This window comes from Garra rufa, chromosome 25, assembly GCF_049309525.1.
Source record: "Garra rufa chromosome 25, GarRuf1.0, whole genome shotgun sequence".
Lineage (NCBI taxonomy): Eukaryota > Metazoa > Chordata > Actinopteri > Cypriniformes > Cyprinidae > Garra > Garra rufa.
Window position 1 is genome coordinate 37,536,754 of NC_133385.1, and position 27,110 is coordinate 37,563,863.

Consider the following 27,110-nt stretch of genomic DNA (forward strand, 5'->3'; position numbering starts at 1 on the left):
ATTCTGAGACTTTTAGCAAAAGTAGACTCCTTTCAGCAAACAAACGCACCAAAAAGGATATTTTGATTTGAAAATTTTAAAAGTTGGATGCACGGCAGTTCTGAAAGTCATCCCGATAGTGGAATAATATTGTATAGTTACCATTATTGTTATGGTGTGCTTGTTGTCCTGCTGTATCGACCGATAATAATGTTTCTGGGTCAAAGCTTCTACTCCTTTTCAGACCAATATTTTAACAATACAGAAAACATCAGACCACACTCAGACCAAGTGAGATTTAAAGATCATGATTTTTGGTAGTATACATCACACCATGTGCATACTGTATATTAACACAGTGTGTTGTTTGCTCTGAAGGATAGTTTGAACCCAGTAAAGATGTGTGACTTAACAGCCAGGTTCTTTTAGAGTTACTTTATGGTTTTAGTTATTATAACATGAAACTGACAAACTGCCAGTGTTGATGTCATAATGAATGCCAGCCGGGTCTCCTATCTGTGCCTCTGACACTCATTTTTCAATTTTAGACTAACTTTAACTCAATCCAGTTGTTGTTTCACTTTTACTATAAAACACTGCATAGTGTTGAATACTTTTGTTTCTGTCATTTAGAATTCTGTGCTCCAAGATATATACACCTTGACACTGAAGTCATTTGACCATTTACCTGTATGAGAATAATTCAATGACAAATACACAGACTGCTCTATAGTATTCATCAAAACAGTTTTTTCTTCGTTAAAAAATAAAAAATAACAAGGTACAACAATAGTATTAGCATGAATGAGTGGTTACTTTGCAAGCTTTCTACAATGGATTGCGTTTTTAGATAAATTGGGTTAGTTTTTGTTAAGCTATTGTTTGCATCCAGATCATGCAAGAACAACAGACAACAGAAAACAGGAGCAGAGTGTCTGTCTATTATACACCAGTAGAAAGTATTCAAGTATAATTTTAAAAACTATTCAAAACTGAAAGATGAAGATATGTCTTCTCAGGAGGATGGGTCTACTCTTAATTCTCCTACTTTGTTAGTCTCAGGCAATGATTGATTGCTAATGTTCTCAAACTTGATTATCAGCAAATTCACGTAAACTTCAGGCCTAATCTATTCACTTGAACTCAATCAATCAATAAAGCATCAGAGCTGATTAAAGCCTGGTTTCCACCATCAGGACCAACCACGCAACAAGATCCTCGCCAGTTGCCATGGTTATGGTTTCTTTTTAAGATTAGGATCCATGTGACTTGGTGACGGCATGATACTGTGAATAAACCCTGCAGCGTTTGTGTTGTATGGGATGCTCACATCATGTGGAAAGCGAATGGTTTCCATACTAGCTACAAAGGACATAATATTACATGAGTACTATATTGATGTATGTGTTAGCTAGTTGATGAAAAAGGCTTGTAGAATACTATAAACCCATAATTTCACTGAAGTTTCTACTCTGCACTTTTCGTTAACGGTTTGCATTCATATAATGATCGAGTGGAACGTTCTGAATATTTTGCCTGCTGGTGGAAAGGTGCTTTGATAGGTATAGTGTATGGTTTATTGTAAAACTCTTGGATCCCAACTGAATTTAGTTTAAATGCACATTTGGCACATAATATTTAAAAAAAAAATATGAGGCATAAAAACATATAGATGCACTGATTTTCAAAAAATAATATTATGTTGTAATATGTTCAAAATATGCTCCAAGAAAAGAAGCAAAGAAAAATTAGTACACATGCGAGTACATACACACATATATGTTTGTGCATACACATATATGCAAACATGCAAAAGGTATGAGAAAAGAGATACGCATGCAGGGATGGGTTATGTAGATGTCTCTACGTCCATAAGCGTGACTTGTACCTTGCCATCATCTAATAAGACTGAATTTTGAGCAGCATAGACGCACTGGTTGGAGTTGTTTTCATGATGGTTTTTGAGGTCATCATAGTAGGACTGGGTCTTCGTCATCATCTCTATGTCATCGGACTTCCCGTGTTGGGCATCCAGAGCATCCAGCTCTGCCTTGGACAGATGGTAGACGATGCCAGCCCCATATGAGTCTCCAACCACATTAACTGAGGTACGGAAACGATCCCTGAGGAAAATAAAAATGATAAAAAGCTCTATTCAGCAGTCGCATATTTCCTGATCTAGAGAATAAACTTAAAAAGTGACAGGAATACTTTCATTTAACATGTAAAAATTCCTATCTGGATCAAATAATAGTCTAGGTTCAGAATACTCACAGAAGCCAGTCAACAGCCACCAGCAGACTGATATCTTGAGTAGGAAGTCCAACGGCTGTCAGAATGAGTAACATGGTGACCAGTCCAGCACTGGGAATACTCGCCGCCCCAACACTGGCAAGTGTTGCTGTGAGACTAAATTATGGGAATGCAAGCACTTATGTTTCAATCATATTTACACATAAAGCATTTCATAGACAATACTGTCCAGAGCAACTTAAAGGGAAAACAGCCTGCTGCTTAATCAGGACAAAGATGTACTGAATTAACAAGTTAGTGACAAGTTAATATGCTTAGATTTATGGTGGCCTCAAAAGGTTCAGTAACAATACACCTTACAATGTAGTTTTAGAGTCTTTTGGTACATCAATTTTTTGGAAGAACAGTAGTAAAATGAAAATGAATCTGAAACAGACCATCAAACTGCATGTATTTTGCATTGTTGTATTCAATAAATACATTATGTCAATATAAAAATGACTACTTGACTATCATTTTTGTTATATATAAGTGACAAATAGCCCAGATCATTATGACAGTGTCTAGTAAAATGTTCTGGTCACGAATATAACTCTGGTTTCCCAGGAGTGACTACATCTAAAGCCTGTATAGAATCATAACAGTTATAGGATTAATTCCCTTCCTGAAAATAAATTTCCTGATAACTTACTTCACCCCCATGTCATACATGATTTTTTTTTTTTCAGTCGAAAACAAATTCTAAGGTTTTTGAGGAAAACATTCCAGGGTTTTTCTCTATATAGTGGACTTCAGTGCTGGCCATTGGGTTGAAGGTTCAAGGCGCTCCACATGATCCCAGCCAAGGAATCATGGTCTTATTTAGTGAAACAATTCAATCATTTTCTAAAAAAAAATAGTATAGACTTTTTAACCACAAGCAAATGGGATTGTGACAGCCCTTTGAAGCTGCGTTGAAACTGCAATTTGGACCTTCAACCCATTGGCCTTTTCGATTGAAGAAAAAAAAACATGAACATCTTGGATGACATAGGGGTGAGTAAATTATCAGGAATTTTTTATTCTGGAAGTGAGCCAGAGAGACATTCTCAACTTAGAGAAAGTCAGACCTTTGACATGTCCCATTGAGTGGCCACAAGTCCAACCTCTGCTTCTCCAGTAGAAGGTACCCGATTGTCCCTTTAAACATCAAGAGAAGTGGGATTTCCCACAGAATCCATATTTTGCTGTCTACACCAAGAAGAAAATAGTCGCCACTTAAACACACACAACAGTCTAGAAGAGAAGGCTCTTGCATTTAGAATGTGCTCCAAAACCTCAGATGAAAGACCACCTTTAATCAAAGTGCTTAGTTTAGAGATCCAACCCAGAGTTTCCACATTTCCAGACAGGGGTGCCACATGCTGCCCCGAACCCAAGAAACACTGCTGGAAGCAGGAGTATCAGCAAGAAAACATACAGACTGTTGTGCCAGAGCATCTATCAACAAAGGCGATGATGGAGACAAACTGAAGGGGGCAACAGGCTGTTTTACTGGAAGCAAACACATCCACCTCTGCCCTGTCAAACCTTTGCCAAATCATATTCACAGGCTGAGGGTGCAAACTCCATTCTCTGTGCCTTAATCTGTGTCTCAAAAGAAGGTCCACTACCAGGTTCAACTGATCCTGGATGTGTAAAGCCCTCAGACTTGGCTTTCATCTTAGCTTCTAGACGTCACACCAAGCCAGTAGGACGCTATGAAGCAAAGCAGCATCCAGAAGAACACCCTGGCCCATGTGAGACATGGGAAGAAGAAAGCCCAAAACCATGCAAGACTATGCCTACAGCCATCCGGCCATAAACGTGAAAAACGTGAGTCTGCTGGCCTAAGTTAACCAGTGTGCGCTCATGGAGTCTGCAGTATGTAGGTCAATAGGGATGCACTCCCTATATTTGGTACCTTAAAGTGACAAATCAATAATAGCAATAGCAAACAGATACATGAAACTGTATTGTGAACTTTCAGACTTCCCATGCCCAACCCCATCAGAGAAAACACCACACACAGTCTGGGAAAAGCAAGAGACTGACTATTCATAGCCTTGAGCTCAGCATTGGATCCACAAAACTCTAGCTAATACAGTGCCTCAATAATTGAATAACTAGAGTGATAGAAGATAACAAATTGTCCTTCTTTACTATGGGAAAAAAGAGCCTCAGTGTAGCATTTTTATTTTTTAACAATATCCCAGATAGCAAGGTGACATTTTTGACATGCTGAGTTCATCATCTTGGTTGAAACTGACATTTCAATATTGTATATTAGATCAACATTAAAATTTTGATGAAAGAAGTCTTGTTTGAGTAATCATATTGACATTTGACATATTTCACATGACCTCTCTGTTACATTTTTAAACAATGTTGCATACTTAATAATTTGACAAGTGACATGAACATGAGCAAGAATATTTCCAAAGCATCTTCCGTTCTTTTCTTAAAAACAAAATAAAATGACCCAATGGCTGGAAATGTAATTTTTATTTTTTAGTTTTTTGTTGAACTATCCCCATTGTTTCAACATTAATTGTGGGTACACAATTAAACCAACATCACTTTGTAACATTAATTCAATGCAGTTAGTGTTGATGCATCAACATTCTACTGGAAGAGGTGGTAATGAGGCCTGGTTTGTGTGGATCCTAATGCCCAAGTATAATGATGGGGTCACAACACTGTAAAAAAGCACCGCCATTGAATGAAACATTACACTGAGGTCTTGACTCTCTGTGGGCAATAGAAATCCCACGGCACTTCTCGTAAAGAGTAGGGGTGTATCCCCCAGTGTCCTGACCAAATTCCCTCCACAGGCCTATGTCAATCATGACCCTCTAATAATCCTCATTCACTGAATTGGCTCTATCACTCTCTCTCATTGGTGCCATTGTACTGTGGCTGCTGTCACATTATCTAGGTGGATGTTGCACACTGGTGGTGGCTGAGGAGAGATTGTAAAGCACTTTGGGGGTACAGCAATACACAATGAAGTGCTATATAATTCCTTGATTTATTCAACATTGACTTAACATTGTGTCAGTGGTTGCTTGCTATATAGTATCAAAGTCCAAACGGTTTAACAAGACCATTAAAGTACTGCATTATACATGTTTGTGGTGTATGTTTTCACTTGGGAAGACATACAGATAAACTATTGTGATTAGGGGTGTGACGAGATCTCGTGGCACGAGATCTCGCGATATTCAGATGTGTCCCGCGAGATCTGACTGGTCTCGCGAGAACGTGACGATATCATGGCAAAACATTTTGCAATGTTTACATTAGAGCTGCATGACTAATAGTTCTATAAATATCACAATCTCTATTCAAACACCCATGCGATCTTATTCATGAATGACAACGATTCAGCGTTGTCTATTATAACTGTTTCACGTGCTCCACTGACGCTTACGATGTGAAAGTTATTGAAGACATTCACATCTGCATTCTTACTGCTGCGGTTTCAGAAAGCAACACAAACAGTCTTTTTAACCACGTTATCATCATTATGTCTTTGTTACAGACATTTAAATAACATAAGTACTGGGATAAAAGCTTATAGTTTAAAGATATAAACACTTATTGTCTACAGTAGCGATCAAAACGAAAGTATAACAGGTATGTAGAGCAACGTTTATTCCATGCGCCAAGAGATGGCGACAAACTGCACGTTTAAAAAAAAAGTATTTGTCATTGAATTGTATATTCAAGAGATTCCAATGGTGAAACTAGTCTTTATTAATTGAGATAGGGGCTCCTTCATTTTTTTTTTCAGACTTAAGCAATGAACATTATTTCAGAACCATTATTTTTTTGTTTAGATCTCTAATCCTTTTTTCTTCAGAATCGTGATCTCCAGTTTATAAAAGAAAATTGTTTTTCAGTTTACCCAGAATCATGCAGCATTAGTTTACATTTTTATTACTGCATATAATTCATTAAAATATAAGTTTAATTTCATTTTTTTTGCATTTTGTGTTTTTTGTTGAATAAAATACTTTTTTCCCCAATATATTTCATCATTGAGGATTTTTAAAAAAAGTTAAAAAATCTCGTCTCATTCTCGTGAACCCAAAATCTCGTCTCGTCTCATGAAATAAGTGTCTCGTCACACACCTAATTGTGATCCAGCCTAAGTATTATAAATCCACTCCACATGGAAATATGATAAAGCACGGGCAGATAAATCTCAGAAAAATAGTTGTGATGGCTCAAGCGTGTCCTTTTGAGGAAACAGTGACACTGTCTCAGACAAAGAACTGACGTGATTCTATACAGGCTTCAGACATCCTTCACACCAGAAGGGTGTTTCCACAGCTTCATCTACTGATGCTGCATTGATTGACCCAATGAAAGGAAACTTTAGCCATCACAGATGATAGATTTTTAACTAATGTAAAAATCATTACAAGAAATATGAATCTTTGGTAGCATCCTTGTTGTAAATCACTTGCTCACAAGTGATACCATTTTTGCAGTTCCTGCAACATAATAACCACTGGTTGTACGTCAGCAAGATGTCTGTTAAAGATCTGTTGATCTGGAAAGCATCTATTGTGTACAAAAGTCTGGTAGACACCTGTACGGTGTACATTTTAGGACATTCTCAGACCTCAGCCATACAACAAAGAGGTGTCATGCCTCAGACTAAAATTCATCAGTCACAGGACAAAACCGCATCGTGCCTCAGACTAAAAGGCTTCAGGTTTCAGGAAAAATCACGTCAGGTGTCAGGTCTTGTACAATTAGACATCAGACAAAACGGACTCAGAAAAAGCATCAGACAAAAAGACATCAGGCGAAACGGACTCAGATTAAAAGTCATCAAACAAAAAGACATCAGACAAAACGGACTCAGATTAACAATCATCAAACAAAAAGACATCAGACGAAACGGACTCAGATTAAAAATCATCAAACAAAAAGACATCAGACGAAACTGACTCAGATTAAAAATCATCAGACGAAATGGACTCAGATTAAAAATCATCAGGCAAAACGGACTCAGATTAAAAATCATCAGGCAAAACGGACTCAGATGAAAAGTCATCAAACAAAAAGACATCAGACAAAACGGACTCAGATTAAAAGTCATCAAACAAAAAGACATCAGACAAAACGGACTCAGATTAACAATCATCAAACAAAAAGACATCAGACGAAACGGACTCAGATTAAAAATCATCAGGCAAAACGGACTCAGATTAAAAGTCATCAAACAAAAAGACATCAGATGAAATGGACTCAGATTAAAAATCATCAAGCGAAACGGACTCAGATTAAAAGTCATCAAACAAAAAGACATCAGGTGAAACGGTCTCAGATTAAACATCATCAGACGAAACAGACTCAGATGAAAAGTCATCAAACATAAAGACATCAGGTGAAACGGACTCAGATTAAAAATCATCGGGCGAAACGGACTCAGATGAAAAGTCATCAAACATAAAGACATCAGATGAAACGGACTCAGATTAAAAATCATCGGGCGAAACGGACTCAGATGAAAAGTCATCAAACATAAAGACATCAGATGAAACGGACTCAGATTAAAAATCATCAGGCGAAACGGACTCAGATTAAAAATCATCGGGCGAAACGGACTCAGATGAAAAGGCATCAAACAAAATGACATCAGGTGAAACGGACTCAGATTAAAAATCATCAGGCGAAACGGACTCAGATGAAAAGTCATCAAACATAAAGACATCAGATGAAACGGACTCAGATTAAAAATCATCGGGCGAAACGGACTCAGATGAAAAGGCATCAAACAAAATGACATCAGGTGAAACGGACTCAGATGAAAAGTCATCAAACATAAAGACATCAGATGAAACGGACTCAGATTAAAAATCATCGGGCGAAACGGACTCAGATGAAAAGTCATCAAACATAAAGACTTTCAGATGAAACGGACTCAGATTAAAAATCATCAGGCGAAACGGACTCAGATGAAAAGTCATCAAACATAAAGACATCAGATGAAACGGACTCAGATTAAAAATCATCAGGCGAAACGGACTCAGATGAAAAGTCATCAAACATAAAGACATCAGATGAAACGGACTCAGATTAAAAATCATCGGGTGAAACGGACTCAGATGAAAAGTCATCAAACATAAAGACTTTCAGATGAAACGGACTCAGATTAAAAATCATCAGGCGAAACGGACTCAGATGAAAAGGCATCAAACAAAATGACATCAGGTGAAACGGACTCAGATGAAAAGTCATCAAACACAAAGACATCAGATGAAACGGACTCAGATTAAAAATCATCAGGCGAAACGGACTCAGATGAAAAGGCATCAAACATAAAGACGTCAGATGAAACGGACTCAGATTAAAAATCATCGGGCGAAACGGACTCAGATTAAAAATCATCAGGCGAAACGGACTCAGATTAAAAGTCATCAAACAAAAAGACATCAGGTGAAACGGACTCAGATTAAAAATCATCAGGCGAAACGGACTCAGATGAAAAGTCATCAGGCGAAACGGACTCAGATGAAAAGTCATCAAACAAAAAGACATCAGGCGAAACGGACTCCGATTAAAAATCATCAGGCGAAACGGACTCAGATTAAAAATCATCAGACGAAACGGACTCAGATGAAAAGTCATCAAACATAAAGACATCAGGCGAAACGGACTCAGATTAAAAATCATCAGGCGAAACGGACTCAGATGAAAAGTCATCAGGCGAAACGGACTCAGATGAAAAGTCATCAAACATAAAGACATCAGATGAAACGGACTCAGATTAAAAATCATCAGGCGAAACGGACTCAGATTAAAAGTCATCAGGCGAAACGGACTCAGATGAAAAGTCATCAAACAAAAAGACATCAGGTGAAACGGACTCAGATTAAAAATCATCAGGCGAAACGGACTCAGATTAAAAGTCATCAGGCAAAACGGACTCAGATGAAAAGTCATCAAACAAAAAGACATCAGATGAAACGGACTCAGATTAAAAATCATCAGACGAAACGGACTCAGATGAAAAGTCATCAAACATAAAGACATCAGATGAAACGGACTCAGATTAAAAATCATCAGGCGAAACGGACTCAGATGAAAAGGCATCAAACAAAATGACATCAGGCGAAACGGACTCAGATTAAAAATCATCAGGCAATACGGACTCAGATGAAAAGTCATCAAACAAAAAGACATCAGGCGAAACGGACTCAGATTAAAAATCATCAGGCAATACGGACTCAGATTAAAAGTCATCAAACAAAAAGACATAAGATGAAACGGACTCAGATTAAAAATCATCGGGCGAAACGGACTCAGATTAAAAGTCATCAAACAAAAAGACATCAGGTGAAACGGACTCAGATTAAAAATCATCAGGCGAAACGGACTCAGATTAAAAGTCATCAAACAAAAAGACATCAGGTGAAACGGACTCAGATTAAAAATCATCGGGCGAAACGGACTCAGATGAAAAGTCATCAAACAAAAAGACATCAGATGAAACGGACTCAGATTAAAAATCATCAGGCGAAACGGACTCAGATGAAAAGTCATCAAACATAAAGACATCAGATGAAACGGACTCAGATTAAAAATCATCGGGCGAAACGGACTCAGATTAAAAGTCATCAAACAAAAAGACATCAGGTGAAACGGACTCAGATTAAAAATCATCAGGCGAAACGGACTCAGATTAAAAGTCATCAAACAAAAAGACATCAGGTGAAACGGACTCAGATTAAAAATCATCGGGCGAAACGGACTCAGATGAAAAGTCATCAAACAAAAAGACATCAGATGAAACGGACTCAGATTAAAAATCATCAGGCGAAACGGACTCAGATGAAAAGTCATCAAACATAAAGACATCAGATGAAACGGACTCAGATTAAAAATCATCGGGCGAAACGGACTCAGATGAAAAGTCATCAAACATAAAGACATCAGATGAAACGGACTCAGATTAAAAATCATCAGGCGAAACGGACTCAGATTAAAAGTCATCAAACAAAAAGACATCAGGTGAAACGGACTCAGATTAAAAATCATCGGGCGAAACGGACTCAGATGAAAAGTCATCAAACAAAAAGACATCAGATGAAACGGACTCAGATTAAAAATCATCAGGCGAAACGGACTCAGATGAAAAGTCATCAAACATAAAGACATCAGATGAAACGGACTCAGATTAAAAATCATCGGGCGAAACGGACTCAGATGAAAAGTCATCAAACATAAAGACTTTCAGATGAAACGGACTCAGATTAAAAATCATCAGGCGAAACGGACTCAGATGAAAAGGCATCAAACAAAATGGCATCAGGTGAAACGGACTCAGATGAAAAGTCATCAAACACAAAGACATCAGATGAAACGGACTCAGATTAAAAATCATCAGGCGAAACGGACTCAGATGAAAAGGCATCAAACAAAATGACATCAGGTGAAACGGACTCAGATGAAAAGTCATCAAACATAAAGACATCAGATGAAACGGACTCAGATTAAAAATCATCAGGCGAAACGGACTCAGATGAAAAGTCATCAAACATAAAGACGTCAGATGAAACGGACTCAGATTAAAAATCATCGGGCGAAACGGACTCAGATTAAAAATCATCAGGCGAAACGGACTCAGATTAAAAGTCATCAAACAAAAAGACATCAGGTGAAACGGACTCAGATTAAAAATCATCAGGCGAAACGGACTCAGATGAAAAGTCATCAGGCGAAACGGACTCAGATGAAAAGTCATCAAACAAAAAGACATCAGGCGAAACGGACTCCGATTAAAAATCATCAGGCGAAACGGACTCAGATTAAAAATCATCAGACGAAACGGACTCAGATGAAAAGTCATCAAACATAAAGACATCAGGCGAAACGGACTCAGATTAAAAATCATCAGGCGAAACGGACTCAGATGAAAAGTCATCAGGCGAAACGGACTCAGATGAAAAGTCATCAAACATAAAGACATCAGATGAAACGGACTCAGATTAAAAATCATCAGGCGAAACGGACTCAGATTAAAAGTCATCAGGCGAAACGGACTCAGATGAAAAGTCATCAAACAAAAAGACATCAGGTGAAACGGACTCAGATTAAAAATCATCAGGCGAAACGGACTCAGATTAAAAGTCATCAGGCGAAACGGACTCAGATGAAAAGTCATCAAACAAAAAGACATCAGATGAAACGGACTCAGATTAAAAATCATCAGACGAAACGGACTCAGATGAAAAGTCATCAAACATAAAGACATCAGATGAAACGGACTCAGATTAAAAATCATCAGGCGAAACGGACTCAGATGAAAAGGCATCAAACAAAATGACATCAGGCGAAACGGACTCAGATTAAAAATCATCAGGTAATACGGACTCAGATGAAAAATCATCAAACAAAAAGACATCAGGCGAAACGGACTCAGATTAAAAATCATCAGGTAATACGGACTCAGATGAAAAGGCATCAAACAAAAAGACATCAGGCGAAACGGACTCAGATTAAAAATCATCAGGCAATACGGACTCAGATTAAAAGTCATCAAACAAAAAGACATCAGATGAAACGGACTCAGATTAAAAATCATCGGGCGAAACGGACTCAGATGAAAAGTCATCAAACAAAAAGACATCAGATGAAACGGACTCAGATTAAAAATCATCAGGCGAAACGGACTCAGATTAAAAGTCATCAAACAAAAAGACATCAGGTGAAACGGACTCAGATTAAAAATCATCGGGCGAAACGGACTCAGATGAAAAGTCATCAAACAAAAAGACATCAGATGAAACGGACTCAGATTAAAAATCATCAGGCGAAACGGACTCAGATGAAAAGGCATCAAACAAAATGACATCAGATGAAACGGACTTAGATTAAAAATCATCAGGCGAAACGGACTCAGATGAAAAGGCATCAAACAAAATGACATCAGGTGAAACGGACTCAGATTAAAAATCATCAGGCGAAACGGACTCAGATGAAAAGTCATCAAACAAAGACATCAGATGAAACGGACTCAGATTAAAAATCATCGGGCGAAACGGACTCAGATGAAAAGGCATCAAACATAAAGACATCAGATGAAACGGACTCAGATTAAAAATCATCAGGCAAAACGGACTCAGATGAAAAGTCATCAAACAAAAAGACATCAGGTGAAACGGACTCAGATTAAAAATCATCAGGCGAAACGGACTCAGATGAAAAGTCATCAAACAAAGACATCAGATGAAACGGACTCAGATTAAAAATCATCAGGCGAAACGGACTCAGATGAAAAGGCATCAAACATAAAGACATCAGATGAAACGGACTCAGATTAAAAATCATCAGGCGAAACGGACTCAGATGAAAAGGCATCAAACAAAATGACATCAGGTGAAACGGACTCAGATTAAAAATCATCAGGCGAAACGGACTCAGATGAAAAGTCATCAAACATAAAGACATCAGATGAAACGGACTCAGATTAAAAATCATCAGGCGAAACCGACTCAGATGAAAAGGCATCAAACATAAAGACATCAGATGAAACGGACTCAGATTAAAAATCATCAGACGAAACGGACTCAGATGAAAAGTCATCAAACATAAAGACATCAGATGAAACGGACTCAGATTAAAAATCATCAGGCAATACGGACTCAGATTAAAAGTCATCAAACAAAAAGACATCAGATGAAACGGTCTCAGATTAAAAATCATCGGGCGAAACGGACTCAGATTAAAAATCATCAGGCGAAACGGACTCAGATTAAAAATCATCAAACAAAATGACATCAGACGAAACGGAATCAAATTAAAAGGCATCAGACAAAAAGCCATCAGGTAAAACGGACTCAGGAGTGTGACGTCACGCACGCAGTTAGGAACAAGCATTTGGAGCATTGGTGGAACGTAATTTATTCTGGACTTTTCACTATATTGAACAATTCTGGGAAAATGTTGGTTCATTTTGAATAATAATATCCAGCAAGATGTATCCATTACTTTCAAATGCATTATTTTAGGACATTGTGATTCTGACTCTACTAAAAGCAATGCTTGTTTTGTTATAAACTAAATTTTTTCTTTGTAAATTTTATATTCACAAATGTTAATTTACCAACAACAAACTGAAGTTTCTTGTTTTTTTTTAAGAATTAAAAAATTATCTAAACACTATTTAAGAAAGCAAGAACTATTTCATTGTTTCATTAAATGCTAAACTAATTAAATTGTACACAGAGAGGAGTGTATGTTTAAAAAGTGTATAATATTGCAACTAGCTAGCTTGTATGTTGCCAAATAGTACTAAGGTTACCCTTACGAAAAATACCCATGGTTTAACTACAAATAAAACTGTGGTTATACAAATGATAATCAATACACCAAAAAAAAAAAAAAAAAAAAAGTTTCTACACTTTCAACCATGGTTAATTTTCATAAGGTTAACTTTGTCCGTCCTGAGTCTGTTAAACCTGATGTCTTTTTGTCTGATGCCTTTTCATCTGATGTCTTTTTGTCTGATGCCTTTTCATCGGACTCCGTTTCGTCTGATGCCTTTTATTCTGAGTCCGTTTCGCCTGATGTCTTTTTGTTTGATGCCTTTTTGTTTGATGCCTTTTAATTTGAGTCCGTTTCGTCTGATGTCTTTTTGTCTGATGCCTTTTTATCTGACTCCGTTTCGTCTGATGCCTTTTATTCTGAGTCCGTTTCGTCTGATATCTTTTCATCTGAGTCCGTTTCGTCTGATGCCCTTTATTCTGAGTCCGTTTCGTCTGATGCCTTTTAATCTGAGTCCGTTTCGCCTGATGCCTTTTATTCTGAGTCCGTTTCGCCTGATGCCTTTTATTCTGAGTCCGTTTCGTCTGATGTCTTTTTGTCTGATGTCTTTTCATCTGAGTCCGTTTCGTCTGATGCCTTTTAATCTGAGTCCGTTTCGCCTGATGCTTTTTATTCTGAGTCTGTTTCGTCTGATGTCTTTTTGTCTGACGTCTTTTCATCTGAGTCTGTTTCGTCTGATACCCTTTATTCTGAGTCCGTTTCGTCTGATGTCATTTTGTCTGATGCCTTTTCATCTGACTCCGTTTCGTCTGATGCCTTATTGTTTGATGCCTTTTAATCTGAGTCAGTTTCGCCTGATGCCTTTTATTCTGAGTCTGTTTCGTCTGATGTCTTTTTGTTTGATGCCTTTTAATCTGAGTCCGTTTCGTCTGATGTCTTTTTGTCTGATGTCTTTTCATCTGAGTCCGTTTCGTCTGATGCCTTTTAATCTGAGTCCGTTTCGCCTGATGCTTTTTATTCTGAGTCTGTTTCGTCTGATGTCTTTTTGTCTGACGTCTTTTCATCTGAGTCTGTTTCATCTGATACCCTTTATTCTGAGTCAGTTTCGTCTGATGTCATTTTGTCTGATGCCTTTTCATCTGACTCCGTTTCGTCTGATGCCTTATTGTTTGATGCCTTTTAATCTGAGTCAGTTTCGCCTGATGCCTTTTATTCTGAGTCTGTTTCGTCTGATGTCTTTTTGTTTGATGCCTTTTAATCTGAGTCCGTTTCGTCTGATGTCTTTTTGTCTGATGCCTTTTCATCTGACTCCGTTTCGTCTGATGTCTTTTTGTTTGATGCCTTTAATTCTGAGTCCGTTTCGTCCGATGTCTAATTGTACGAGACCTGACACCTGACGTTGTTTTTCCTGAGACCTGAAGCCTTTCAATCTGAGGCACGATGCGGTTTTGTCCTGTGACGGATGCCTTTTAGTCTGAGGCATGACACCTTTTCGTTGTATGGCTGAGGTCTGAGGATGTCCTAAAATGTACACCGTACGCCTGTAAGATGTCAGTTTCACATACATTCTAATTCATAAACATCTTAAAGACATCTAATAGACGTCTATTTGACATCTGATAGGAAACGTCCAATAGACGTATTGCAGATGAGCAAACTACATCTTGCAGATGTCTTGCAGATGTAAATGTAGACAACAGATGTCTCTGAGATGTATGTGTGCTATCAGGGAATGACAAAAAAATAATTAATGACAAAAAAAAATATTTTGTGGTGAAGTAACCCTTTAATATATGATTTATGCTGTAACACTTAGTTGATGCACAGTACAGTACATTAATTAATTTGGTGGATGCTAGTTCATCATATATATTTTTGAAAAGTAGCTTATTCTGTCTTACCTGACAGTGACAATTTGGCCAGGATCTAAATCAATTCCGTTCATCTGGGCAATGAAAATGGCAGCTACAGCCTCATAGAGGGCCGTTCCGTCCATGTTAATTGTTGCTCCAACAGGAAGCACAAAACGTGTAACTCTCTTGTCAATACCAAGGTTTTCCTCAAGACAACGGAACGTTACGGGCAGAGTGCCAGCACTAAGAGAAGAAGAGGAAAACATCATTCTTACTCAGATAATAAATTATGCTTGCGGTTATGTTGCAGTAATTAGCAACTTTGGACTTTTTAGGGTTAAGCCTATAGTTATATAGTAATTTTTTCGTAAATATATTTATTCATAATAGTAATTTATAAACTTTGTTTCATATAGATATATCTACTGATAGGTATGCATGTTTACATTTGTAACACTCATGCCATTATACACATTTGTGTGCTTATTAGGGATGCTCATATTGACCGTTTAACTGTTAACCGACAGTAAGAATTTTAACAGATTATTACTATCAGTTAAACGGTTTATAAGGTTTTTTTTCTTTTTCTTTTTTTTACGTTTGCTGCATGGTGAAAGAAATAATGCTATTTGTAAGTTATCTGTTTACTCGCGCGTGTGTCGACACGTGCAGTGTGGCTGTACAGACATATTTCGCTTCACCTTTACTTAGTAAACTGATGTAGTATATGCAACTCAATGGCAAGTGGCGTTATTGGGTTATTAGAGAGTGAATCCGTGAGTGAATGTATTCAAATTCTGAATGAATTATAGTCTAGAAAGTGCGCAATAGGCGCTCCCGTTACAATCACTGGAAAGCTATCACTCATCCTAGAGTAGTTCATCGCAATCTCATAAAGTTATTAAAAAGTAATAAAATAACCTTTACACTGCACAATTAATCTCTTATTTATATAATGCCAACACTTTCTTTGTTTTAATAAGAGAGTTCGCGAAAGTGTAGAAATCAGCAAAACTGAAACCGGCACTTTGGTTGGTGAGTGGATTGTAACATAGCCTCCTCTGATTGGCCACAGTGATAATCAAATCAACATACATGTCTGTGATTGGCTATTGCTGAACGCTGTAAAACACGTGCTTCTCCACTTTAAGTATATGTCAATACAGTTTTTGTTGTTGCTCTGTATGCTGCTGTTTGCACGTTAAAATAAAACATTTGCTTGTATTTTTAATGTATCATCACAGATACTTGTGCATTCTATTTTTATTTTAAACTAATTTATTATTCTAATTTTATCAGTTAACGGTTAATGTTCGGATAACGAGCAGCGGTGGTCGGTCAGGAAAATTAACCGAAATGAGCATCCCTAGTGCTTATAAACCATGTATTCAAGTGTGCACACGCACAGTCTAATCAAATGTGGTGACAGGTCAGTAGCACCAAACCAGACTGCGTCTTATGTGTCAAGTGATTTAATGTGGATAATTAGACATTAAAGTGTTACACAAAGAAAATTCATCAGGCCATATAATATTATATTTAAATAACATTTACAAATGTATGTCTACATAAAATGAATATATAATTTATCATGTGGTGTAATTTCATACCTAGAGGCTGTGCCCAGAGCCGTGATCCAGGCCTGGAAGATACCCATGAAGAACGAGAAGGGGTTTTTCCGTACAATTGCAAAGTAGATGCATGGCAGGAATATGGCACCATGGATGATCAGACCAATAATAACCGTAATCATGTACATCCCCAGCTGCCTGGCCACCACCTCCAGATCTTTGATAGAGATGATCTTTCCACAGATCAAGCAGGCAATGCCAAAGGGAGAGTACCTATAAAGTCAGCCCACAACGTGAGTCCATCGGTACAAAGCGTTACTGGATTCTTAATCAGCTAGAGGACAAAGAAAGCACAACTGACCACATGATCATGATGACAAGCTTCATCACAATCTCATTGAGTATGCTGAAGAAGTCAATCATGAGCCTAGCTTTCTCTCCCATCTTGCCCATACAAATACCAAAGGCGATGAAGAATCCAATTAGACCTGGAACATAAAGAAAGACAAAGATAAATCAATAAATCAATAAATCAAAGAAAAGGGAAAGAATGATCTATAGCAGTGGTTCCTAACAACGTTCCTGGAGGTCCCCCAACACTGCACATTTTGCATCTCTCCTTTGTCTGACACACCCATTTCAGGTCTTGGAGTCTCTACTAATGAGCTGATGATCTGAATCAGGTGTGTTTGATTAAGGACACATGGAAAACATGCAGTGTTGGGGGGCCTCCAGGAACGTGGTTGGGAACCACTGATCTATAGATATCTGCGTGTATGATCGCCCTACCCAGCACATTCATTCCACTCTTGAACTGGAGAGATTTCTTGTCTTTGAAAATAGGGGGTGGTTTGGTGGCATTAGACAGATAGTCAGTGCTGTTGGTGTCATCAAAATCAGGCTGAACTTCTACCTTCTTCACAACGGTCTGGATCTGTGTATTTCAACATCACCTCAATCAGTTCACTCATTTATTACACTGGTTTATTCTTCCACTCCCACTTTATATCAGATGTCTTTAACTGCAGCGCACAGTATTAAGTTCAACATTTATTACATCGATAATTAATAATATAATACTACTAAATTTCTCCAAATCTGTTCTGATAAACAAACAAACTCATCTATATCTTCAGTGGCCTGAGGGTGAGCCCATTTTCAGCAAATTCTCATTTTGGGTGAACTACTCTTTTAACGACCATACGCCGTAATGCTAACCATGTTTGTAACATGTTAAACAGCAAATGGCAGACATACATTAGCATGTATTTACACAATATGTATACTGCATCACATTTGCAGTTAAAAACTCCTGATATAAAGTCTGGAAGTTCCCTATGGAAACACATGGGATGTACCGTCTTACCTGCTGGAAGCAAGCCTGAACCAAGTTCTCAGGGAAGAGGTTTCTGATGAGGTCAAAAAAGGCATCAAGACTGGAAACCTCATCATTCTCAGCTCCTTCTCCAAGATTCTCCTTGAGTTTTGGATTTCCAGGGTGGATGAGGAGCACCAGGATCACTCCCAGCACAGCAGCAATGATAGTAGTGGTCATGTAATAAATCATGGCTCTGGAACCCAGACGACCACTTGACTTTGCATCCAGACCAGCGAGACCTTAGTTAGGGAAACGTGGCATATTATTTTACATGGCCATTCACAACTCAAATGTAGTTTTTTGTGCCATTATGTATTTTGATTTTGACAGTTTTTACCACTCTAGCTCAGTCAGATTGCTGTGAACACTGAATTCCTAATGCATGATTCATAGTCTGATGCTTGCTTTACCAAAGTGAATCTCTAAAATCTTTACACTTTTGTGTTAAAGTTCAGTGAATGGGCATGAGACAAAATTTAAGCTAAGATAGGATTAATTACAGTATATTAAGATACCTCTGTGAATATTTGAATAATAATAATAAAAAAAATAAAAAATAAAACTGAGGTCTTCACTTTTTTGCAGCTACTTCCACAAAGCAAACACATTTATGTTAATACATTCTGTGTTTGCTTGGCAGATGTTTTTGGCTTGATTAGCAGATCTGACTAGACTAATACTTTGTTGATGATAATCCAGGTCTTGTACATCAAATTAATTCCCACCTTTTAATTGTATTAATTTGCTCCCACAATTTTCATTTCCTAAATGGCTATCAGGCTTTCTAAAACATGTTTTGCACTATATGTTGAGCATAAATGGAGGAAATCCCAAAATCATTATAATTTTATACTTATATTAGTATGAATTAATTAGAGCAAACCCTCAGAAAACACTTATTAATGCACACTATTAACTAGCTGCTTAGTATGCATAATAATGCATAATAATGCCTTATTCTGCATGACCATGTTATAGATCCCTTAATCCTACCTCACACCTAAAACATACTATTAATAAGCAGCAAATCAGGAGTTTATTGATGCAGAAGTCATTATTGTCAAAGTCTACTCTAGACACCTCCTGCCAATAGATACATCACACAATTAACTTAAACAGGATATTTTATTATGTAACATATGCAATTGCATACAGTTATCTAATACTAGGGTTAAAGAATTTTGTACCACACCCCCCAGATCATTATTAACAGGATTGCATCATCAGGTTTAGCTGGGTGACCTCCTAACATTAAATAGCGTCCTACTTCAGACCCTCACCTTTCCCTGGATTTCTATCTGTACCTCTACTTATTTCTGCAGATTTTGGATATCCAATCTGTGTTTTCATTTTGAAACAAGTCCAATATAGGGCACAACCTATATATAGACCGAATCATAGTACTGAGACTGCTCTTATTAGAGTTACAAATGACCTGCTCTTATCAGGGTTGGGGCCATTCATGAATTGAATTGAGAATGAATGGTAAATTCCAATTCACTTCCTGGAATGGAATTGGAATTGGAATTGCATGCAGCTGACAGGAAATGGAATTGGAATTGAATTGGAATGTCAGGAAACAGAATTGAAATCAAATAAATTCCACTAAATTCCACTTGAGTTGCTAAATAAAATAATTTGACTTGATTTGCTTAATAGTTTATAGTACATTAAATATTGTAAATCACATAAACAACAAACATATAAAAGAAATACAAAGTGCTGTATGTTTAGCATGTTAAGCATGATCATTTCACATGCCAAATGTCAGGAAAGGATGATAATTCGATGCAATAAAAAGTGAATGAAATACATAAATGAACATGACTCATTTTTTTGTGAGTTGAGACATATATTTTGTGGTAATCATATATTGAATGTATAGTACATCCAGAAACTTATCACCATTGTCGTTCAATTATTAATTCATAATGTACAGTTCTCATTTTTATTTACTTGCATTTGATCAACTCTATTTCATACATTACTTGGTATTTGTAAAGCATCATACATAAAGTTCAAATGTATGTCTTTAAATGCAATCACAAATAAATGCTCAGAAACAGCAATAAACGGAATTCAGTGGAATTTCCCTGAATTGAATTCCACTTCCTGTAATTCCAATTCAATTCCAACTCTGTTTCCTGTAATTGTTGTTGAATTCTAATTCCAATTCCATTTCCTTCTTTGAATTGGAACTGTTGAGTTCATTCCTGAATTGACCCCAACCCTGCCTCTTATCTCTCTATTAGTGCTGCTGGACCATAGCACTGTGTTTGACACTATCGGACCACAACATTCTTTTGAAAAGACTTGAAAATTATGTTGGCATTAGTGGAAGTGCATTGGCATGGTTCAAATTGTACTTCTCTGACCGCCATCAGTTTGTGGCAGTGAATGACGAGGTATCACACCGATCACAAGTGCAGTATGGAGTACCTCAAGGCTCAGTACTAGGGCCATTACTTTTTATGCTTTACATGTTACCCTTGGGTAACAAAACCTATTGTCTGGAAACTCCTCTTTATGTATTACATTAAATGAAGGCACAGAAATTAAGGGACAGCATTTGATAACTAAAATCAGAACATCTTAAATACAGTAAAGAATTACAAAGCAAAAGCAACAGCAAACATAGCCTCTGAGAACATAAGCATTGAGCACAGTTCTTCTTATGCCACTCTACATCAGTAGATTTTGGCTTAATTCAATTAAAGGCATAAGCATATTTTGAAAAGGCCTAAGGTTTAAGGATTGCCTCGCTTTCTCTCGCACTGTTTTCTCTTCCGTTTGTTAGCATAATATATCACACCAAGGCATGACTTATCAGCAGAATTAGTTGCTTGTGGTTTCACCGTGTATTTAACATTTCCAATCTTTTTGTTGACAGCTTATTAAAAGATGAGGTTTGTGTTACCTGTGATTAAGCTGGAGATGATTAAGGGAAGGATAAGCATTTTTAGCATCCTCATGAGAATATCTCCAGGGAAGGCAATTACCATGACAATGTTGTCATCGATCGGAGAAGCAACACGCAGCAGACAACCAGAGACAGCCCCCAAAATCACACCTATGATGGGAAAAAGAGCATTTTCTGTTGAAAAATATTCCTGAACATACTTTAAATGTACATATAAATATGTTGCCATATGTGATTCCAAACAATCCCTGAGAACAGTGCACTCTTCAGCCCTACTGTCCCAGCCACCACTTACTGCACCTAACAATGTCCACAGCACTAACGCTCTCCTGCTGAGGCACATTATATCCTGGATTTAGAATCCTAAAAAGAAGCTTGTTTTTTTTTTAAATCCTGAAACACACATCACACATGCATCACACTCGCCCACACAGGATTTTTTCACAGAGATGCTAACTGCTATCCACACCCTCCAAATACTCCAGGAGGTACAATAGTACAACGAATAAATACTAAAATGTACTGTCACCTGCTCTCTTCTGGGCCTTTACTGTCCAGATACAATGCTATGTGTGCTGCGTTCTTTTCTCTGTCTGCTCTTCCCTTTTCTCCCTGTGGATTGTTGAAGAACACTCACCCATCACAGTCAGCGTGAGCAGCAGGTTCTTGCGCATCTTCTGGCATATTGTGCCCCATTTGGAGTTTGGCCTCGCTTCAATGGGTTCCAGGTGGCTTTCGTGCATCCTTACCTCCACGTGCTTCGGCATGTTTCCAGAACTGCAGAAAGAAACAGACTAAAGATTAAATAAGTGAATTTGTGGCATGAACATGTGATCAGTATGACAACGTCTCAGTGTTGCGCAGCAAGACTCTTGGTGTGTAATAAGCACCAACCAATCATTCGAGGCATCCTCAAGTTCAAAGTGTGCATCCATGCATTTCATAAAGGTGTGAGAGTCTAGAGTCAGCCAGAACAGAAGGATGCAATGCAGGTAATATCTGAATATGAAGATCTGCATCCTTCATATCTATTATAATAGACCAATACCCCTGATGTATTTGTGACATTATATACTTCTGCACTAGCTTTCTGGACATTTTATCAACATTTTAAATTCAAATATAGGACGCATACTGTAATCGTTTTTGGGTACAAGAAAATGGAAAAAAACTGCACTCTCTCTGATGAGGGCAATCTCCTCTACTGCCTTTTCCAGAAGAAAATGGATTTCCTCTACTGGAGAAAGTGTTTCTTGAACAGGCATTACTGTATATTACTGGGGTTCACATTAATAGAATGATGTAATCAGGTTTTATAGTTTAAATCACAAAGTCCCACACATTCTCGGACTACTGCCATGTGAACAGACAGAGGAATCAATGCCTGCGAGGACATCCACACTGTTGAAGAAGCGAACAAAGTCTTTAATCCTCTCAGATCATCACAGATGATTTTCTAAAAGCCATAGATGGCACACAAAGGGGAACTTATTCCACTTCATGTCATAAAACTGTGCACTGAAGAAAGAAGAATGTCACCATGTGTTCACTCATAAGAAGACTACGACATAGCTTTTGAGTGCTGATTTAGTGTTTTTAGTCAATGCAAAAAAAAAGCAATTCAAGTGGTGTACAACATCAAATGACACATTTTAGTAACAAGATACAGTTAAAAAGACAATGTCAAAAGATAATCGACAATCAGGCCTAAATATTGCAGCTCCACATTTTTCCACAAATTGTAGACTGTGGGGCTTTTTTTGATAGTAGTAATATAATAATAATAATAATAATAATAATAATAATAATAATAATAATAATAATAATAACAATAATAATACAATTAATGTTATTTGTAACAGTAATGTACTACTGTAGGTAAACACTGTATCAGCACAGTTTCAAATGAGCTCTTCTTATCTCTAAAAATTCCTTTTAATCCTCATATTGGAATCGAATCAAATACACTTTGAATCAATCGATACATACACACATATAAATAAGTAAATGAATGAATGAATGCCAAGGTCCCCAAAAAAGGTACAAACATGAAAAATGAACATGTAGAACTCGCAAATGCATTCGCACTGCTTCTTCTCACAGACACGACACTTTGATGCTCATGTTGGGTGATCATGTGTGATCTTATGTAATTACACATTTTTAATTGGATGCGTGCTTAAAGGAGCTGGCAGCATGGGCACATGTGTCTGTCTTAATGAGAAAATGCTGGTTTCCCCATGGGTAGATCGTCTTGTCAGCGTCAAGGAACACAGATGGAGATCATAAAGTTTTGTTATTTTTTGACGTCTAAGTGAAAATTTGTCATCCAAATATCACATCAATGCCTTTTCCTAAGCTATATGATTCCTGTTCTGTTAAATGGGTTTAGTTATTGCTGTCATTTCTGTGAGGACCATACACATTTTCAAGTGTTTGACTGGCGTTGGAGCTAAATTCAGCAGGATAGTAGTCCTCCAAGAGCAGGGCTGGAGACCCCTGGTAAAAGAACACATTTTGAGCACTGCTTGAGCATACTAGAGACAAGCATGTGTTAAACAGAGAGGACAAGGTTTTTTTTAACATGTTATTTTTTCTCAGCTTTATCTTACATACATAGCAGCCCAGAAGATTTGAGCTCGTTGCATGAATCTTCTTTTTTTAATTTATCTCACTGGGAACAAGCACAAAGCTTCTTCTACTGCTTCTATATGCACACGATACACAGCTTTATCTGTCATTTTCAACCTGATGATCTAAGCTTGAGTCTCTGCCTGCCTTTCAGACATCTGCAGCTCAAACTTGTGAAGACAGAGCCACTTGTTAATGCCTGAAAACTTGTCGGTCGATCACAACATGACAAGTCAGATCCACGTGACACCCATCCTGATCTCACCCCACTGGCTCCCAGTCAAAACCTCTGGTAGAATGAGCTGCCAACTTCTAACCATTGAACACTTAACAACTCAACAACCTTAAATCAGCGCACTTAAACACATACACAAAATCCTCCTGTTTTATTACACTCGAAAATTATGTTGGCATTAGTGGAAGTGCATTTGCATGGCTCAAATCATACTTATTTGACTGCCGTCAATTCATGGCAGTGATTAAAGAGGTATCATATCAATCATAAGTGCAGTATGGAGTACCTCAAGGCTCAGTACTAGGGCCATTACTTTTTACGCTTTACATGTTACCCTTGGCAGATATAATCAGGAAACATGGTGTTAGCTTTCACTGTTATGCTGATGATACTCTGCTCTATATTTCTTCACGGCCCGGCGAAACATACCAATTAAAAAAAACTAATGGAATGCGTAGTTGATATAAAAAAAAAACTGGATGGCGAGTCATTTCTTACTGCTAAATTCTGAGAAAACAGAGGTGTTAATTATAGGACCTAAAACCTCTGCGTGTAATAACCTAAAATACTGTCTAATACTCGATGGCTGCTCTGTCAATTCTTCGTCATCAGTTAGGAACCTAGGTGTGCTATTTGATAGCAATTTTTCCTTCGTAAGTCACATTTCTAGCATTAGCAAAACCACATTTTTCCATCTCAAAAATATATCAAAATTACGACCTATGCTCTCAATGTCAAATGCAGAAACATTAATTCATGCGTTCATGACCTCAAGGATAGATTATTGTAATGCTTTATTGAGCGGTTGTTCTGCGAGCTTAATAAACAAACTCCAGCTGGTCCAAAATGCAGCAGCTAGAGTTCTTACTAGAACCAGAAAGTATGACCATATTAGCCCGGTTCTGTCAACACTGCATTGGCTCCCTATTAAACATTGTATCTGGCAATTTGATAATACCTACAATATTAAAATCAACTGCGGGCAGCAGATAATTTTCTTATTTAGCGCCTAAACTCTGTAACAATCTCCCTAACACTGTTCGGGAGGCAGACACACTCTGTCAGTTTAAATCTAGATTAAAGACACATCTCTTTAACCTGGCTTACACATAACACATTAACACATTTCTACAATTCAAATCCGTTAAAACTAGGCTGCATTAATTAGGTCAACTGGGACTGGGAACACTTCCCATAACACCTGATGTACTCATTGCATCGTAAGAAGAATGGCATCTACGCTAATATTAGTCTGTCTCATTCTTATTCTGAGAACACCGTAGCCACCAGATCCAGTCTGTATTCAGATCAGATGCTCACTGCAGTCCCCCGGATCCAGTCCGTTCCCGGTTCAGATGGTGGATCAGCACCTAGAGATGACCTCTACATCAGTGTGTGACCTAGAAGAATGGTCAAAAATTCCCATAAACAAGAAGGCCTGGCTCTCAGTCTCAGCTCTAATTCATCCCAAAGGTGTTCTATCGGGTTGAGGTCAGGACTCTGTGCAGGCCAGTCAAGTTCATCCACACCAGACTCTGTCATCCATGTCTTTATGGACCTTGCTTTGTGCACTGGTGCACAGTCATGTTGGAAGAGGAAGTGGCCAGCTCCAAACTGTTCCCACAAAGTTGGGAGCATGGAATTGTCCAAAATGTCTTGCTATGCTGAAGCATTCAGAGTTTCTTTCACTGGAACTAAGGGGCCAAGCCCAGCTCCTGAAAAACAACCCCACAACCTCCACCAAACTTTACACTTGGAACAATGCAGTCAGACAAGTACCGATCTCCAGGCAACCACCAAGCCAGACTCGTCCATCAGATTGCCAGATGGAGAAGCGCGATTTGTCACTCCAGAGAACAGTTCTGTGTCCAGTCCAGTGACGGTGTGCTTTACACCACTGCATCCGACGCTTTGTGCACTTGGTGATGTATGGCTTGGATGCAGCTGCTCGGCCACGGAAACCCATTCCATGAAGCTCTCTGCGCACTGTTCTTGAGCTAATTTGAAGGCCACATGAAGTTTGGAGGTCTGTAGTGATTGACTCTGCAGAAAGTTGGCGACCTCTTCGCACTCCGCTGACCCCGCTCCGTCAGTTTACGTGGCCTACCACTTTGTGGGCGAGTTGCTGTCATTCCCAAACGCTTCCACGTTCTTACAATACAGCTGACAGTTGACTGTGAAATATTTAGGAGCAAGGAAATTTCACGACTGGACTTGTTGCACAGGTGGCACCCTATCACAGTTTCATGCTGGAATTCACTGAGCTCCTGAGAGCGACCCATTCTTTCACAAATGTTTGTAAAAACAGTCTGCATACCTAGGTGCTTTATTTTACACCTGTGGCCATGGAAGTGATTGGAACACCTGATTCCAATTATTTGGATGGGTGAGCGAATACTTTTGGCAATATAGTGTAGATTATGCTGCCTTCATGTGATATGGGAAAGATGATGCTTTCCACTTGTGAAGTGAAAATTACCAGTGTGTCGTGTTGTCGTAGTGAAGAGAAACATGGCGGACTCGGAATTTGTCCTCACATGCTACTTGGGTAAAACTGTTATAAACTCCCTAATGCATCTGCTACAGGAAGAAGAGGATGCATCAAAACGCAAACGGTAAATGATAGGCTGTATATCTTATTGATCATGAATAGTAGAGTTGTTTTAAAGACAATACTACGTTTAAATAGCGACGATTTTTAAAAAATTCTTTATGCCCAGCATTATGGTGGCTACTGTCATGTATCTGGTCTGTCTTCTCATCATGAACTCTTGCACACACATTCTGGACTGCAATCCCCATAAGCCACTGCACCAATCACTGCACACAGCTGCTCCTCGTTTCCCACTGAACTGATTGCTGCATACACCTGTTTCACATTTACCCTAATGCATTTAAGCCACTCACACACACAGCCACCTTGCGAAGTCTTATCGTTCCATATGGTCGTAATTCTAAGCGTTTCTCTCTGTGTTGGATTATCTGT

General features: G+C 38.1%; 1 protein-coding gene across 2 annotated transcripts in view; it reads right to left on the reverse strand.

The window, feature by feature from the left end:
• Positions 1-27,110, reverse strand: part of slc1a2b (solute carrier family 1 member 2b) — a 64,373-nt gene that overhangs the window by 17,477 nt on the left and 19,786 nt on the right. Inside the window, exons 2-10 of one of the 2 annotated variants that reach the window (XM_073831461.1) lie at positions 21,896-22,035; positions 21,256-21,408; positions 18,327-18,577; positions 17,750-17,894; positions 17,322-17,448; positions 17,000-17,233; positions 15,438-15,632; positions 2,254-2,388; positions 1,868-2,102 (exon numbers count right to left, since the gene is read on the reverse strand). In XM_073831461.1, coding sequence (XP_073687562.1) covers positions 1,868-2,102; positions 2,254-2,388; positions 15,438-15,632; positions 17,000-17,233; positions 17,322-17,448; positions 17,750-17,894; positions 18,327-18,577; positions 21,256-21,408; positions 21,896-22,025 — 1,605 coding nt within the window. In that variant the 5' untranslated portion in view covers positions 22,026-22,035. The remainder of the gene's footprint in view (positions 1-1,867; positions 2,103-2,253; positions 2,389-15,437; positions 15,633-16,999; positions 17,234-17,321; positions 17,449-17,749; positions 17,895-18,326; positions 18,578-21,255; positions 21,409-21,895; positions 22,036-27,110) is intronic. The other variant, XM_073831462.1, reaches the window with a different exon arrangement.